The sequence below is a fragment of the Oryzias latipes genome, chromosome 1 (assembly GCF_053564925.1).
Source record: "Oryzias latipes strain Hd-rR chromosome 1, Olatipes_Hd-rR_3.1".
NCBI lineage: Eukaryota > Metazoa > Chordata > Actinopteri > Beloniformes > Adrianichthyidae > Oryzias > Oryzias latipes.
Window position 1 is genome coordinate 40,024,306 of NC_136237.1, and position 18,157 is coordinate 40,042,462.

At 42.5% G+C, this 18,157-nt stretch overlaps 1 protein-coding gene and 1 long non-coding RNA gene across 2 annotated transcripts; one reads left to right on the plus strand and one right to left on the minus strand.

Moving 5' to 3' along the window:
* Positions 1–1,405: 1,405 nt before the first annotated feature.
* On the minus strand, positions 1,406–3,926 carry irf2bp2b (interferon regulatory factor 2 binding protein 2b). The gene is made up of 2 exons (XM_004065532.5): positions 2,826–3,926; positions 1,406–2,550 (listed from the first exon to the last, which is right to left on the minus strand). Exons 1-2 carry the CDS (start codon positions 3,586–3,588, stop codon positions 1,796–1,798), a joined length of 1,518 nt encoding a protein of 505 aa, XP_004065580.1. The 5' UTR covers positions 3,589–3,926; the 3' UTR covers positions 1,406–1,795.
* A 1,194-nt stretch (positions 3,927–5,120) lies between these two features.
* LOC110015741 (uncharacterized) lies at positions 5,121–17,990 on the plus strand. The gene is made up of 3 exons (XR_013656129.1): positions 5,121–5,251; positions 14,868–14,983; positions 17,822–17,990. It is a non-coding gene; the product is annotated as an uncharacterized LOC110015741 (long non-coding RNA).
* Positions 17,991–18,157: the final 167 nt, after the last annotated feature.

An 18,157-nucleotide genomic window follows, 5' to 3' on the forward strand; every position in this document is an offset into this window, starting at 1 on the left:
GAGAAAAAATGCTGCAGGATTGTGTTTAAAATCCCATTTTCATCGGAGTGGGTTGTTTATATCACCTCAGCCTTTCTTCACCTCACAGCTAGTGCTGATTACAAAGGAATAGAGGGGAAATTTCATCAGCAAAATAGAACATTACATAACCGAAGCCTCTGTTGACCCATTAGTCTGTTGGCCTGAACTGATTTAATCTCACTGGAATCCTTTCACAGCAAGAGGCCACACAAAGCCTCTCCAAGCCAATTTTAGACTTTGAAAAAGAGGTCTGTCTCTTATTCGTTTAATTTCCAGTCTCCCCTCCCCCCTAGTATTTGAAATTACATTTCTTTGACATTGGGAGCCAAACTCTGAAGGCTGAAATGGTTGAATTTGGTTTGATGATGAGCCTGTAAACATTGCCTTGTGTGGAAAGAGCGAGCAAAGAAAGAGTTAAGGTTTTTCCGTCTTTGAATGGCGGCTCAAAGGACTGGAGGGGGTGGGGGGGGGGGCAGCATAAACACGCACAGACGCCCATTCATCTGCTGGCTGTGTGATCAGGCCAGAACAGTGGAAGGCGTGTTACTGCAGCAGAGGGGAGGGGAGGATGGAGGGAGGGAGGGAGGACTGTGACTCAGGAATTCCACTGAGGAGCACGTGACCTCTGAGCAAGGCATTTAGTTCATCTCTCAAGCGGGGGCCCCCCTCCTTACTCAACCTTGTTATTTTTTCTCTCTCTCCCTGAAGTAAAAACCAGCCGAATGTGACTGACAGGAGAGACGACTTTCTGCAGCCTAAATTATGTCGGGAAACTTAAAAGTGAGTCGGACGTTCAGAAAACGCCAACAAACAAACAAACAAAGGAATAATAGCACTTAGTGCAGCAATGCTGAGAAACAGGATCCACTTTGGATCGGCTCCATGTGCAAAGCTCGCGGTTACAGCATGACAGTTATGTGGAAAAACCAGAAAGCTGCTCAGTCAGCTCCTAAACAGACCGCCACCGCCTTTTATGACTTCACGTCTGAAGTGTTTTCACTTGAATCAAGGTTCAGTCTGCTGCCAACCAGCGAAAGGAGAAGCAAAAAACAAAAAAAACAACAACCTAGAACCAAAACCGCAAAGCAGACAGCTTTCACCGTAAACAATCTCCACTCCACCGTTTACCACTATTTTTAGGTCTTATCTCCTTAATGCTGGCAGGAACACGAGGACCGCTCAGTGTTTACGCAACACAGACCCCCCCCCCCTTCTCCTTGACTTTTTTCCTCTTCCACCAACTCTTCCCTGGAAGCCAGTTTGTTCCTGCCGAGAGGCATTGCATCATGGCTGACTCATAATCAGGCCACGACTCAAGCAAGCAAGCAAGCAAACGCAAGGGCTGGCTCGCCGAGTACGGAAAATAAACCAGAGACACCCAGGGTATTATTACAAGATCTGAAACTGTATTTGGCAAGTCTCTTTTTTTTCTGGAACAAGTGCATACATGTACAGCTAGAAGCATGTTTTGTTTTTTATTTATTTTTTCAGCCAAGTGCTCAAATGAAATCACATTCTAAAGTGTGACGGGGACTCTCTCCAGACCGAACAGAAACAACTGTGATGGGAAAGAGTCTGTTATGAGGAGTCCATACCTTGTAATCCTCAAAATATAGAAAAAAAAAAAGTACTGAAAAACAAAAGAGAAATCAAAGAAATTATACATCAATGTTTACCAAGTATAGACTTGTGTCCAATATGTACACAGAAGTCCGCTTTTCCGGACTTTTATGCTTGGGTCCTGCTGTGGAGTAAAATGGGGTCGGAGAGCATTTCAAGGGTCCCTCTCCTTTTTTACCTTTATGTCCCCAGCCAGGATAGTAGCTATTTCCCCCTGCATGAAGGCCCAGGGCACATTGGAACCGACCAGCGGACAGCGCTCCCCACTGGGGCAGTACACCTCGCCGGTGGCACCTTGCTGCTTGATGCTCTCCCTGGAGCAGGGAAAGCAGAACTTATGGGAGGGCACAGACGGGCACTGGACGAAGTGAGTGTCCTCCAGCCGCTCGTGGCACAGAGTGCAGCACAGCGGCACCGGTGGAACGGAGGAGTCCAGAATGTTCTGTGGCTGCGGCACATGGGGGTCCATGAGACTGGCCCCGTGTGGAGCAGAAGAGTTGGTGCTGGTGGGCCCCTCCCTCTGGGTTAACCTCCTCTGAGAGGCGGAGGACGGCGACAGGGGGCTGCCGCTGTTCCGCCTGGTGCCCGACGTGGTGGAGTGGACCTGGTTGCCATCTTTGGGTGAACCCGTGCTCCCTGCGTTGTCGGTGGCCTGGATGAGCGCCGCCATGGGGGACTGGCCGTTCTGTGCTGGGGCGGCTTCGGGTGGGGTGGTGCGGGAGTGGGGCGACATGGTGGAAGGGGGAGCGGTGGGGAAACCCTGGAGAGAAGACGGGGGCATCTTCATGACCTCGGAGGACGAGGGAAGCCACGACTGCCCCTCGCTGCCGTTCACCTTGGGGGCACTGCCCTCCCCTTCTGGTTCGGGGGAGGCCTTCCTCTTTACAGGGCGAGCGTGCTTCACCCTGTCTGCAGAAGAGGAAGAGGGAGAGGAGGGGGGGGTTAACACTCACATCTCACCACACACAAACACGCCACCATGCTGGGCTGTGAAGAGGCAAACACAGGAAATTTCACAACACACACAGCGTGTCACAGAGCCTCCATAACTCTGCCCTTGCCCTCCGTGGAGAGAGGTGAACGGGTCCAGCCGCGTGGCGTTCAGGCTCCGGCTCTCAAACTCCGAAATGCCCTGCTTTGCTTTGGTTGAAATGTGTTCATACAAACAGTAAAAACCGTCTCACCGATTTTTGAGGAAGAGGCTCCCGCCTCGAACACCATCTGCCGCTGCATGGCTGCGTGCTCCTTCTTCAGCCGGCCCTCGTACGCGTGCAGCGCCATGTAGTCCTTCACCGTTTTGGCTTTGAACCAGTCCTTCTGGCTCTCGGACATGTCCGACAGGCTGTCCGCCCTGTGTTTGTCTTTCAGCTCTTCCAGGCGCTTTCCGTGCTCCCCGGGGCCGCCGACAGCGACGGCTCCGGACAGACTGATGGGGCCAGGGCGACCGTTGAGGGGGTGCACGCTCGTGGGCATGGAGCCGTTCACCAGAGGCACCAGGCTGGGTGGAACTGCACTAGTCCTGCGAGGGTTGGGGCTTTGGCGGTTCAGCTCCGGGGGGTCTTCGGGTTTTGGAATTCCGTTCATCATGGGGAGTCCGTTTGCCTGCCTGCCCGCTTGGTATTCCGGTCCCAACCGGGGCGGCCGGTCCGACAGCGGGTAACGGTCCAGAGGCTGCGGCGGACGAGAACCTCCGTCCGAATGGTTCATGTCCTTACCGGTGTACTGGGGCTTCCCCGGTCCCGGAGAGCGGCCGTCCTGAAAGCCGTGAGCTCTCTTCAGATGACGGGCACTCTCGATAACAATCTCAATCCGGTCGGCGCCCTCGTAGTTGACACATCCGCGGCAGACGGGCTCGGTAAAATCCCAGATCATCGCCCATTGCATGCGGGGTAAATCGCACAAATAGCAGGACTGCCGTCTGGAGGCAGCAACCGCCGCAGAGGACATGCTGTAAACCCGTAAAAAAATGTAAAAACAACAAAATAATAAATCCGAGGTCTCCGTCGGTTTGTTTACGTCGATAAAAAGAGGGAAAACTCAAAGTCGGATAGCAGGTAAGGAGGGATATTGCCTCAGAAAGCAGCAAAGTCACAACAACAGAGCATTTCTGTTGCGTCCGTTACGTCCGCGCGCCTCCGTCTGAGCTCGCGCTTACAACTCAGCTACAGCTTTCAATGTAGGCTGGTGACGTCAGCAACGACACAGCTCGTGTTCCCGAGTTGTATTTACTGGATTCTTCGACGACCCCGGGCGCATGCTCAGTAATGCTACATGAGGAAAGCGTTTTGTTCAAAGATCCCTGAAATAGATGAAGACACATCACTCCGTTGCAATTTCACTGCGGTCACAACACAAGTATTTTTTTTTGACAAATTAGTCTAAATATATTATTAATTTTAAAGAAAAAGGAATCATATAAAAACATTTTTATTTATTTGAATATTTCTTTAAAACAATAATGTAGAGTAAGATTTTTCCCCCAACAAAAAATGAACACAATGATTAAAGGGGTTGCGGTTTGGTGATGTTAGATGCAAAAAAGAAACCCATTGGTTGTATTTGAGAGAAATCAATAAGTGAACTAATATTCGGTACTAAAAAAAAGGGGGGGGGGGGCAGGTTTGGTTGTTTTTTTTGTGTCTTGAATGTCTTTGCAAACGTGAAGCATGATCTGGGTGAGATGACAGCTAAAAACAGGTTTGAAAAGCCAGTCCAACCTGACGAGCTGGAATAAACAGTAAAGTGAAAACAAGTAAAACACAGTTCAGCAGTTGGTTTGAAAACTATGTTGATGTCAATGCAAGATTTACAAATTGTTCTGTGCTTAAAATAGGGTTGGGAAATGTACAGATCAGTTTTAAATCATGCATATCCAATCTTGTACTTTAAAAATAGAAGGAGTGGATCATGTTTTATTTTAAAGATCCTTTATTGCTGCGAGGAAAACAATGTTTTTTTTTGACTCGACGGTCAAATTTGAAAGAAATGCAATTAAGAAATTCTTTAGTTTTTAATATATGGCAGTTTTATTTCAACCAAATCTATGTTTTTAAAACCTTATATGTATTGAGTGAACTTGCGTTGTCACACAAATATAATAAAAAAACACAAACAAATGTTTCTTATAAAAAAATAAATAAAATATATCTATGAACTATTTCAGATTTAATTGGTAAAAAGCTAAACGGCGCAACAAGTGCTGCTGCCGCTGCGTCCCTGCAGCTCAGTCTGACTGCAGCATGACTGATGCTGTTAACATTCCAGACCCACTGCCAGACACGCTTGACGTCACCAGAAAAACAGCCAATCGCAGAATTCGCTCCTTGTTGCCAGGTGAATTTCATGTAGCGTTCAGACGCAAACAACTATTGGACTTTCCGATTTTCACGAGAAAACTTTTAAACCTTAATTTGATTTTTATGTTATTCTGTCCCAAAAGACGTTTGAAAAGTTTTAGAAACAAAACACAAAACAAGTAACAAATTCACACGGTGAAATATTTTTTTTGTATATGTTGCACAAAAAAAACTATTCCAGAGCTCTTTTTATCTCCCCTCTCCTACCTGTGTTTGGAGGTACGACAGAACTGTAAGGAATCAGCATCATGAAAGTAGGTAATATTTAAATTCCTTTTGTTTAAAGTTCGTAATTGTTAACAAATAGTGTCATTTTCGATCATGTTATTTCACGCAACAAACAATGGCTGTGTTTTCCAGGAACTAGACTTTGCATGTGCGGGAAAGTTTTCCAAGAACTTGTAACTTTGTAGTTTTGAACGATGCATTTCTTCTGATATCTACGGAACATTTCAATGAAAGTTTGTGGGGATATTATCTCCTTCTATTTTTTGCTGGTATTGTTGTGGCTTAGATGAAAAAAACTATTCATTGATGTTGTAAAGAAAATATTGTTTTCTGTATTGTAACAAATACATTGGAATAATGCAAATTTCTTTTTGCCATAAGATTGAACCACTTATTTAAGTGGTTGGACTTCAGCATTTAGTATGTTCCTTTACAAATATTTTAAATGCAGGTGGCCCACAGAAAAGCTTAAGTAGAGTAGACCACTCTGTGAACTCGTAGCGCAAAATTGTTAAAGCAGATTCTTTCTATAGGCATACTGCATGCGACAGTTTGTAGTAAACATGTATACAATACATAAAGGTAAGTAAGGGTGAAGTAAGAGAGATACAGGCATTTTTCCACACAGTATGCAACGTGCAAGTGGCCTGTTAGTGCTGTTCAAATGGACATTGGGCTCCTCTTGCATGCATCCTGACTAGAGTTTTGTCCGATTTGCTTCCCTACGCACTACATAGTGCACCACATAGTGCACTATATAGTGCATTCCCCATTTTGTAGTGCAGTCCGAATCTACAAGCCAATAAACAAGTCCCCTAGAAATTTCCCAGAAGTCTCTGCAAAAAACCAGTGTGCATCGATGATCACCAGATCGGCAATTATAGACCACAATGCATTGCGTCGGAACAATTTTTGCCAAAAAATGTATTTAAATGTATTTTTTTTAGTAAACCATCAAGGTTTTTATCTTCAGAAGACAGTGGATTCATAAATTATCGACGCAAAACACTTATATTAATTAGATTTTAACTTTGTGAAGAAAAAGAAAAATAAGTATAAGCACGGTGTACCATTGGCTTTTAAAATTCAGGGCACCACATAGTGCTGCCCTACATAGTTTTTTAGTAGTTGGGGGTTAGGGTGGGAATTCGGACACAGCCTAGAAAATCAGCCTCAAGAAGTTTTGCTACAAACATTAATACCTTCCGTTTTTTTTTTAAAACCCTTGTGTTTCACCAACATGTACAGATATTCAAGTTTTCTAACAAGAACCTTTATCATGGATGATTATCCATGTCTCTGAACTTTTTGAAGTTTGAAGACAACCGTTACTACCCTGTGGATCCACCCATCGTCACCTCTACCATAACCCCGAATACATCTAAGTCAGCTGACTGCTCATCCGGTTGGGCTATAGGGGGGAAGGGAAAAGTTGTGATGTTGTTTTGTTCTTCACATGGAAACAAAAACATGACCAATCATGACATTTCCCACATCATTCATTCTTCACTTGAACCCCCGCAAAAACATTTGGGCTCATTTAGCTCCCTCTGATCTTAACGGGTCTCTAAACTATGCAAAAAACTGCTCTGCAGAAGATAAAATGATCAAGACTTAAAGGAGGAATGCATAATGAGACCACAGTCATTGACCAACAGAAAAACTGTTATTTTGTTAAACAACGAAGCTGGCGAATGTGTGGATTTAGGTGGATTTAGCATTGATGCTTGCTTTGTTTTTGCTTTTTTAAAACAAATAAACACAAATACAATACAACCTTTTTTCAGAATGATAGGCCGTGACAGAAAATTTGTCGAAGGGTTGGATGATAGATCATGTTATTCATTAAGAAGGTTTTAGCTGGTAGTACTCGCTGCATCTGCGTTGTATTTGCTTCTACAAAGTTTTATGATTTTCTACCAGATCGACTATTTTGCCCAATAAACCCCTAATGGTTTTTTGTTTTGCTTCAGTCTAAGTCAAAGGGTTGCTTAGGGCTGTTGCTGCTTTTGCATCCAACTTGTGGTGGTTACTTGATTAAACTTGGGCTTCTATCTAGGAGTCAAAATGCTGCCATTTTATTGGAACTCAAGATTAATTATTTTGAGACTGGAGGCTAAAGTTGGATTAGACATTTTAAAAGTGTGAACATCAATTCCCCCTTTTCCTTAGTATCCCTTGTTAACAGTTTATTTGTACTGTTTTTATGTGAAAGCCCGCTTTAAAAGAAAGGAAATACAGAAAAATATCATTTCCACACGGCCTCTTGACATCTTTTCACCTCAAATAAGAAGATGGAGTTTAACGGCAAACAAGTAGAAGAAAGCTGTCTAAAGAGGTAAGCCAACTACGTAAAATGAAAAAACCAAACAGCAAATCTACAGAATCTTTTATTGGCATGCAAACACATACATATTAATTTTCTTCAATAAAAATATGATCTATCTTTATAAACAATGTTTTGCTTGGTAAACCAGTTCATGGTGATGTCGAAAAAACTTTCCAAAGCCAGTTGGTGAGCCTCAGTCTCCATGGTTTCATGTCCAAAACACTCTGATCTCCCCTGTACTGACATGGCAACAGGAGACCAGCGTGAAATATCTCTTTTTCTAACCCTGTTAATGAGGTTTAACTGCATATGTATAGATACCAACTTACAATAGCAACTTGAGGAACTGAGGAGAAAAATGTGCCTACATGTCCCTATTAGAACCAGCTGCAAACTTTGACAGTTTCAGTAAAGGCTTGTCAATCTGCTGGATTGCTTGGAGGTTAAAGTGTAGCACTTACGTGTGTCAACGCCTAAAATCCGTATTTTGAAAATGGTTCTTCTGCAAACTGTGTACACTCAAGAACAAATGGAAAGTTTTGTTTTATCCCAAAACCTCCACTAGTTTTAACATGGTTCTTAAGGTATGGACACTTGCTAAACGTGGGTTGTTGAACACGCTGTCTGTGTTCACACTGGGCAAGCAGGAAAGGGAGTCTTCTTCTATTTCTTTTTCGACTGTTATTAGCGTGTTTCCGCCACCTACAGTTGGAAGAGGTTTGGCGCGAGATGTTGACACTGCAAAATTTGGTGGATTGCTCCAGGTTTTTGCTTTCACAGCTCAATTCTGACATCTGAAAGATTTGGTGTGTTGGATTTCTGTCCGGGAACAAACTGCAATTTTTATTTTCTCCTCCAGGATACATTTTCAAATGGTTGGCACTTCTGAGAATCAAAAGAAATGCCGTCCATACGTTACTATCAAATCCAAGTCCCTGAATGGTCAAAGTTCAACCTGGTTTAACTTTCATCACACGTTCAGTGGTCGCAAGTTTGAGTAGCAGAACTTGAGCGTGAACTTTCTGAAAGCGAAAGCTTGAAAGTTTTACATTTATTTATGTCGATTTCTTATTGGAAATTGTCGCTTAAACACACGTTGCTGAGGGGGGTATGAATGTACATGAAGACAAAGAGAACCAAAAATGATCAGGAGGGGAACAACGATACTCTGGCCCATTGTGCACCATTTGAACAAAATAAAACTATGATGCACGTCTTTCTGAAACCAGGAAAGAAAGAAGGAAAGAAATCACAACTTAAGAACAAAATAGCTTTGACAGCAAAATAATCGAAGGATGATGAAACATGGAACCAAAGGTTGAAGGGAAGTAGTGATCAAACCCTCAGACACTTACAGTAAACGGGTTATTGTTGTCTCCTCAGGAGTTCTTACTTGACACATTAATTAAAAATAATAGAGTAAAATAAAAGATAAAACAATGCTAGTCCTATTTTCAGCAGCACAGCAATAACAACAACAACAACAACAAAACAACCTGATGGATTGTTTGAGTGACACAAAAATGTATTTTGGTTTTCTTGTGCTCAGTCATCACTCACTGATGACAGAGTCCTGGCTTTGCCTTTCACAATAAAGCAACTCAAAAATGGTTCATTCCACTTCAGGACAACCTAAACTTTTGTTCAACTTATATGTTTTTCCAGTGGACATGGTACTGACCAAAAAAGCAAAGGCAGAACTAAGGTAATGAGTCTTGCAGTAATGAAGTCAGGTTAGATAGACAAGTCAACAAGCCAGTGGACTTTGAGACAGAAGACCTCATTTATTATCTCAAACCGATAAACTTTTTCACAAATTTTTAACCGTTTTATGGAAAAGATTTCTTTTTACCATAGTGTAGTACCTAGATGTACTCCAAAGTTTTTAAACATGTTTCTTTTGATGCCCTGAGTACATCAAAAGAAGTTATTTGTCAATGACTGAACCCGTGAGGCTTATCTGGCATCAGATTCTCCCCTGTCACATGACTTGGATGAAGGATCTCTCAAGCTGATGGAGCTCTGCAAGCAGAGTGTGTTTTGCTGGGTCAGCAGGGTCTTTAAATAGCCTCCCCGTTGGCCACTCACATGGGGGATTTGCAGACTTGCTCTCACAGCCGCGGGGGTCGACCCAGTCAGTCTATTCAGCTTTAGGGGGAGGAAGTCCGCACGATGGGAAATCAGCCCAGGAAAAGGCAGAACAGGGAGGTGATGCCGAGGTCAACATGGACATTAGAAGTCCAAGACTGATTAACTGTTTGCAGTCACAGTTCAGTCCACTGTGGCTGGAAATATCACTGATTTACTCCCTCGTGGTTGGAGTTTTCTGAACCAATCACGGGGCAAAGGTTGACCACAGACAGAGACTCAACCAAGCCTTCTTAACATAGATGATTAACTCCACAGCCACTTCTGCAAAACTACCACTCAAAAATTTACTTTGGTCACTTTTAAAACAAACAGCTAACTGATTAACAGACGTTTGAACACAAATTATCTACTTTTTACTGCCCCACAAAAAAAGCTTACAGTCGTGATGCCGTAAGGGTTTGTCCAGCCGTTTTGGAGACTTTGGACGCAAACATTTACATTTCAGCTTGTGTGACAATTACAATTTAAATGTTACCAGAATGAAAGGGATTCAATTTAGAAAAAAATATGTCACTAATTGTCACGAGTAACCGTTTTTCCCCAGAGGAAGGAGATAGTTGCTGTCACATCTTGGGAGCCATCTGCTGATTTAACCCTTACGACTGAGTGCAGAGAAGCATTGCATCTACTTTTATGCTCTGTGGTAATAAAGCAATAAAGTAAAATAATGAAGTAACAGACTTTCTTTTGATGAGGGTACAGGGTACAGAACAGCAGAGTTTAATAGAAATGTTGACCTGAGTGCGTTGTGGGGGTGGTCCACTCATTGTCTGTCAGTGAGAACTGGACTGAATCCCAGTCATCGCGTTCCAAACAGGAAGTACCCTGTTAAAAAAAAAATATATATATATATATATATATATATATATATATATATATATATATATATATATATATATATATATATATATATATATATATATATATATATATATATATATATATATATATATATATATATATAATCTAGCCACAGGGGTTGCAAGCCAGTAACTTCTGTGCCGGTCCCAAGCCCGGATAAATAGAGAGGGTTGCGTCAGGAAGGGCATCCGGCGTAAAAATTGCCAAAATAACCATGCGAATCATCCACAACACTTTAGACATACCGGATCGGTCGAGGCCCGGGTTAACAACGACCGCCACCGATGCTGTTAACCTACAGGGTGTCGGTGGAAATTTGACTACTGTTGGTGGAAGAAAGAGGGGAGGCAGAAGGGTCCGTGGCCAGAGAGAGAAGGGAAAAGGCAGGAACATAGGTTTGAGAATAGGGACTCTTAACGTTGGCACAATGACAGGGAAAGGCAGAGAGCTGGCAGACATGATGGAGAGAAGGAAGGTAGATGTACTGTGTGTGCAGGAGACAAGGTGGAAGGGCAGCAAGGCACGTAGTATTGGAGGAGGATACAAACTGTTCTATCATGGTGTTGATAGGAAGAGAAACGGGGTAGGAGTGATTCTGAAGGGGGAGTTTGTAAACAGTGTTCTAGAGGTGAAAAGAGTCTCAGACAGGATGATGAGCTTAAAGTTAGAAATCGAAGGGGTGATGGTGAATGTAGTCAGTGGGTATGCGCCACAGGTTGGCTGTGACTTAGAAGTGAAGGAGAGATTCTGGAGTGAGTTGGATGAGGTCATAGAGAGTTTTCCCAGAGGAGAGAGAGTTGTTATTGGAGCAGACTTTAATGGGCATGTTGGTGAGGGCAACAGAGGTGATGAGGAGGTGATGGGCAGGTTTGGTGTGAAGGAAAGGAATCTGGAGGGACAGATGGTGGTGGACTTTGCGAAGAGGATGGAAATGGCTGTAGTCAACACTTACTTCCAGAAGAGAGAGGAACATAGAGTGACATACAGAAGTGGAGGTAGGAGTACTCAGGTGGACTACATCCTATGTAGACGAGGTCATTTGAGAGGGGTTAATGACTGCAAAGTGGTGGTAGGAGAGAGTGTAGCCAGACAGCACCGCATGGTGGTGTGTAAAATGACTCTGGAGGTCAGGAAGAAGAAGAGAGGGAAAACAGAAAAGAAGACCAAGTGGTGGAAGCTACAGAATGAAGAAACTTGTGAGGAATTTAGGCAGAAGTTGAGGCAGGTCCTGGGTGGTCAGGATGAGCTTCCAGAGGACTGGGAAACTACAGCAGAGATTATCAGGGAAACAGGTAGGAAGGTGCTAGGTGTGTCATCTGGAAAGAGGAAAGACGGTAAAGAGACTTGGTGGTGGAATGAGGAAGTACAGGAATGCGTCCAGAGGAAGAGGTTGGCTAAAAGGAAGTGGGATGTAGAAAGGACTGAGGAAGGTAGACAGGAGTACAAGGAAGCGCAGCGTAGAGTGAAGAGAGAGGTGGCAAAGGCCAAACAGAAAGCTTACGATGAGCTATATGACAGGTTAGACACAAAGGAAGGAGAAAAGGACTTGTACAGGCTAGCCAGACAGAGAGACAGAGATGGGAAGGACGTGCAACAGATAAGGGTGATTAAGGACAGAGATGGAAAGGTGCTAACAACCCAGGAGAGTGTACAGAAAAGATGGAAGGAGTATTTTGAGGAGCTGATGAACGAGGAAAATGACAGGGAAAGAAGGGAGGAAGATGTGGTTGTTGTGGAGCAGGAAGTAGCAGAGATTGGAAAGGATGAGGTTAGGAAGGCTCTGAAAAGGATGAAGAGCGGAAAGGCCGTTGGTCCTGATGACGTACCTGTGGAGGTATGGAAGTGCCTAGGAGAGACAGCAGTGGAATTTCTAACAAGGTTGTTCAATAGGATTCTAGAGAGTGAGAAGATGCCTGAGGAATGGAGGAGAAGCGTTCTGGTCCCGATCTTTAAGAACAAGGGTGACACGCAGAACTGCAGCAACTATAGAGGAATAAAGTTGATGAGCCACACAATGAAGCTGTGGGAAAGAGTAGTGGAAGCCAGGCTTAGGAAGAAGGTGGAGATCTGTGAGCAGCAGTATGGTTTCATGCCCCGTAAGAGCACCACTGATGCCATTTTTGCTTTGAGAATGTTGATGGAAAAGTACAGAGAAGGTCAGAAGGAGCTGCATTGTGTGTTCGTAGATTTAGAGAAGGCGTATGACAGGGTGCCGAGGGAGGAGCTGTGGTACTGTATGAGGTCGTCTGGAGTGGCAGAGAAGTATGTCAGAGTAGTTCAGGACATGTATGAGAGAAGTATGACGGTGGTGAGATGTGCTGTAGGTCAGACAGAGGAGTTCAAGGTGGAGGTGGGACTACACCAAGGATCAGCTTTGAGTCCTTTTTTGTTTGCTATGCTGATGGACAGGCTGACAGACAAGGTAAGACAGGAATCTCCCTGGACAATGATGTTTGCGGATGACATTGTAATTTGCAGTGAGAGTAGAGAGCAGGTGGAGGAACAGCTAGAGAGGTGGAGGTTTGCTCTGGAAAGAAGAGGTATGAAGGTCAGTCGTAGTAAGACAGAATACATGTGTCTGAACGAGAGGGATCAAGGTAGAAGCGTTAGGTTACAGGGGACTGAGGTGAAGAAGGTGCAGGAGTTTAAGTACTTGGGGTCAACAGTTCAGTGTGATGGGGATTGTGGAAAAGAGGTGAAGAGGCGAGTGCAGGCAGGTTGGAGCGGTTGGAGGAAAGTGTCAGGAGTGTTGTGTGACAGAAGAGTGTCAGCAAGACTCAAAGGAAAGGTGTACAAGACAGTGGTGAGACCAGCTCTGCTCTATGGGTTAGAGACGGTAGCAGTGAGACAGAGACAAGAGGCTGAGATGGAGGTAGCAGAGATGAAGATGTTGAGGTTCTCCTTAGGAGTGACCAGGTTAGACAGGATAAGGAACGAGTACATCAGAGGGACGGCTCATGTTGCCTGTGTTAGCGACAAAGTCAGAGAAGCCAGACTGAGATGGTTTGGACATGTTCAGAGGAGGGATAGTGGATATATTGGTAGAAGGATGTTGGAGATGGAGCTGCCTGGCCGGAGGGCAAGAGGACGACCAAAGAGGAGATATTTGGATGTCTTAACAGAGGACATGAAGTTGGCTAATGTTAGGGTAGAAGATGTCCATGATAGAGTGAGGTGGAAAAGGATGATTCGCTGTGGCGACCCCTGATGGGAAAAGCCGAAAGAGAAAGAAGATATATATATCTATATATATCTATATATATCTATATATATATATATATATATATATATATATATATATATATATATATATATATATATATATATATATATATATATATATATATATATCACTTTGCTACATTTTTTAACATGTTCTTATTAATCCTTTTTTTTTCATGGTATTTTTCCTGTAGTTCAACTTATTTAAGTTATAAACTGACCAATCAGATTCCTCAATAATGGTAGGTGGTCTCACGTCAAACGTTTTATGGGTATGGATCGCTCAATGCTGATTGGCAGGAGTGGTTGTCACAGAGACGTTGACACAGTCTGACTTGGACCAAACACTGCTTGCCGCTACCCAATCTGTCCTTGGATGCGCAAATAATACGTCACTTCCGATAAAGCATTTTATTGCCAGAGTATTTCTTTGGATGTAAATAAAATTATAAACTTTTTAAAAAGTTTATAACAATGAAAATGTTTATTGTAATCTTTTTTTATTTTTTGGAGCTGCAATCCAGTTGGGGGGAGATCTCAAATGTTGAAAAAAAATATAACTTTGTATGATCACGGATTTATCCACTGTTCAATAGGCTCGGAACAGTCGTAAAGGATGTACAAAAAATATATTAAGTAAATATACTAGAGTATAGTATGAATCTAAATCAAATTACATAACTCTTGCCATGTTGGTCACAAAGAGGTATTGGTAATATATGAGCGTGCTTAAACGGATCAGGTAAGCTCTTGCAGATCGGGTAGCGATACTGCTAACTTAACGTTGTCTGGCTCCGACATGGCGTCGTCCGTATCGCAAAAAAATGGCTGAACTGAATTAACTTCAAGTAAGCCATTTTCTATGGGTGATGTCATGCCCACTCGGTCAAGTTCCCAGATACAGTCAATGATCTGACTCTTGGGCCTTAAAGCACCTACGGTACCCTGGTGGGAATATTTTTTGAAAAGAACACCTTTAAATCCAAGTCCTTCGCAATAGTTTCTGCAGCAACTGTAAATTTTGAGAACAGATAGATAAAATCAGGAGAATTTCTGATCCCTCTTTTGTTTTGTCACAGAAACTCTTAGTAAAAGTGGGAAACTCTAATGCCCTGTGTTCTCTGAAGAGTCAGCATCTGTGACGCAGAACCAGTACAACCAGTTCAGACTACAACATACAACTCCTTCAAACTGAGTGAGTGAATATTTTTGTAATTACCCTACGGAATGTTCTCAAGGTTATTTATTAAAAACAAAAAACAAAAAAAAACCTTTTGTTTTCTACTGGTAAATGCATCTCATTCTTCTCAATCATCATTTATGCTGTTGTTTTTCATGACTGCTTTTGTGGTTTGAGAAAAGAAAAATGCTTTTTCTCTAAATTTTGTAAAGTACAATGACAGTAGGAAGATAATAACAGGGTTTACTCCCTGTCACACACTGTACAGTGAACCAAACATCAAACTAGACCAAATGAAGTGGAGAAGTCATAGTTGCAGCTGCTTGTTTTGTCTACACGATAGCTTAACCAATGTAGGCAAAAATGGCCAAATCCGTGATTTCTTAAAAAAAAAAGGTTCTAGTTACCAGGTAGGAATTTTTTCTTATCTAAATCAATTGTGTTGCAACAGCTGTGTTAGATTGTTTTGCACAATTTAAAAAATGTGGCAGTAAAAGGAAATGAACAAGTTGAAACTGCAGATGAGAACGGATAATCCATGTGAGTTATTCAATAGTCTCTAAATACTTGAAATGTTTTGCTTTGTGCAATAATTTTGAAAGTTAATTTAGCAAATGTAAGCTGGTGCTGGTAGAAATGGTTTAGCAGAGTCTTAGAGTGGAGAAGGCTTCTCTGTGATTGTGTTTGAGACCAATTGTTGCTTGTTTTCATGACAGGATAGAGCATCTGGTCTGAAGGTTTTATCTTCTCCACAATATCAGAGCTCGAGCTGCCTTCTGCAGTACCATTAAAGGGTCCATTACCATTAAAGGCTGCACCTAAAAAGACTTCCAGACTGAAGCAGTTTCTTAGCTTTGACACCTTGATACATTTATGAAATGTGACTTAGCAAAGTTCATTGAAGAGGAACTCATTTCAGTAACTGTGTCGCTTCATTCTTGCACGATCTTGCACTTTCAAGAACGGACAGTACACAGTTTTATGAACGCGCTTTTAGCACACGGTGTTCACACACCAGACAAGCAGGAAGTGGCAGGGTCGGCCTTCTTCTTTTGTTTTTCTACTGTTTACTAGTACATGTTCCCCACCAAGAGGCTTGGTGTGGAATGTTAAAAAAGATGCAAATTTTGCTCCAGGCTTGTTCTATCATGTTCTATCACGCTCTTTCACGGCTTTATTTTGATATATAAGACGTAGTGCCATATACTTCCAGCCCAGCACATACTACAATTACTAATAATCTTTTTCAGATGGTTGGCACTTCCGTGTTTTTGAAAGAACACTATCCATACATAACTACGAAATGCGACCCTCTGATTGGACAAAGTTCTGTTGTTTGGCGTTCAAACAGTCAAAAGTTTAACTGGTTGAACTTTCATTGTGCGTTCAGTTGACGCCCAATTTGTACATAGAGCCTCAGAAGGGACTAGAAAAAAATTGCGTAGCAACTTGTGGAGTTTTTAACGTGGAGGCCCGAAACGCAGGTTTACGGGCGTTTATATAGACTTGTCATTGAAAGCGGTCGCTTCAGCGCCAGTTGCCTCAATAGGAAATTCAATTCCATCCATTTATAATACGTAAACTATATTTTTCTTCTGACCACGTTCTATTGCATTTTAACAACCTTTTTATGGGTAATGGGAGTTTTTGATCTTTTTTTTTTATCTTTTATTGTTTTTAACTTCAAGTATAAGTAAATTTATGGTACTTTAAAAGCAGAATCATTGAGTTGAAACTTGAAAGATAGATGGAGTGTGATTTAATAAACTCAAGTCTTTTTCCTTACTTCCTTTTTAAACAATATCATTGTATTTTTTCATTCATTTATCAGCTGTCTGCATATAGATGTGATTCTTTTTTTGTCTGGATGTGTGCTGAAAAGTTTATTAAATCATCCACCTTCTGAATCCCTTTTTGGGGTCATGGGGCTGCTGGAGCCTATCCCATCTACTGTTGGGTGAAGAGGGGTTCACCCTGATCAGAGTCATGGGTCTGTTGCAGCGCTGCACACTCACGTGCACGCCCAAGGACAATTTAGAGTCCCCAATGAACCAATGAGGCGTGTTTTTGGACTATGAGAGGAAGCCAGAGTGTCTGCAGAAAGCACACACACATCCACAGGGAAAACGCACAAATTCTATCCGGGATTTGAATCAGGACCATCTCACTGTGAGGAAAGAGTGCTAACCCCTACACCACTGGTTTAAAGGTCAATTAATTAAAGGTTTTAGCTTTAAATGTGCTTCTGGAAAACATTAACATGACTATTTCTTTTTCATGGATGTTTTTTTTCCCAAACCAATATTCTTCAATAATCTGATCCTTTTTTTTTAGGCTCTAAGGTTTTTGGCATTGGGTCAGAGGGTTTTGATGATTGGTTTTGTATATTTGTGCAGCTTTGTATATTTTTATGTATTGAAAATTATTTCTACACACACACATCATTTTTCTCCCCCCAACCCATTTACACCAATTCATCTCAGTGTGTCTTCATCAGGGCAGGTGGCTGCTCTCATGAATTGTACACTCTTCCTGTGGTTACTCTTGGCTGATGTCAACTCCTCCTTAATTTGAACCAAACATGACATCTTTGCCCTCCATGGCTTCTGGTTCATGTTGATATTAAGTGTAAACAGCTTCATATCAATAACTTCTCCCTCTCTGCAGAGGACACATATGTGCACCATTGCTTTTTTTTTTTTAATACATAAACCATCAGTATATCATGGAGCAGAAGTCCCAGCATGCACTTTCATCTACCCACTTATCTGCATTCAGCTTTATAGTCAGGACATTATCAGTAATTAACTGCTTCCTGTTTACTGAAATGTTGCTGTTGCTTTCTTCATCCAGCTGCAGGCTTGTTGGCACAGGACCAGTGATGGTCTGTTTACAATTTCAGCAAGCACATCTCCATCTCATTTAAATGCTGGAAGCTTCTTCACACAGCGGAGTGCCGTCCCCCGAGCCTCTCTGAACAATGAATCCTCTTGCCTGGAGACATCCCCGTCAGAGAGATGCATCCTTGAGATATTCTCAGTCCGGAAGTGACTCACTCATGTGGATAGTTTTCCACGTTTATTCTGCAGGTCAGAGGTGGCAACATCAACTGGGATAAAAAGAAGCCTCACTGTTTGTGTTTTTCATGTTTTTTTGATTTTTTTTTGCTCAGTTTTGTGTGTTCATGTC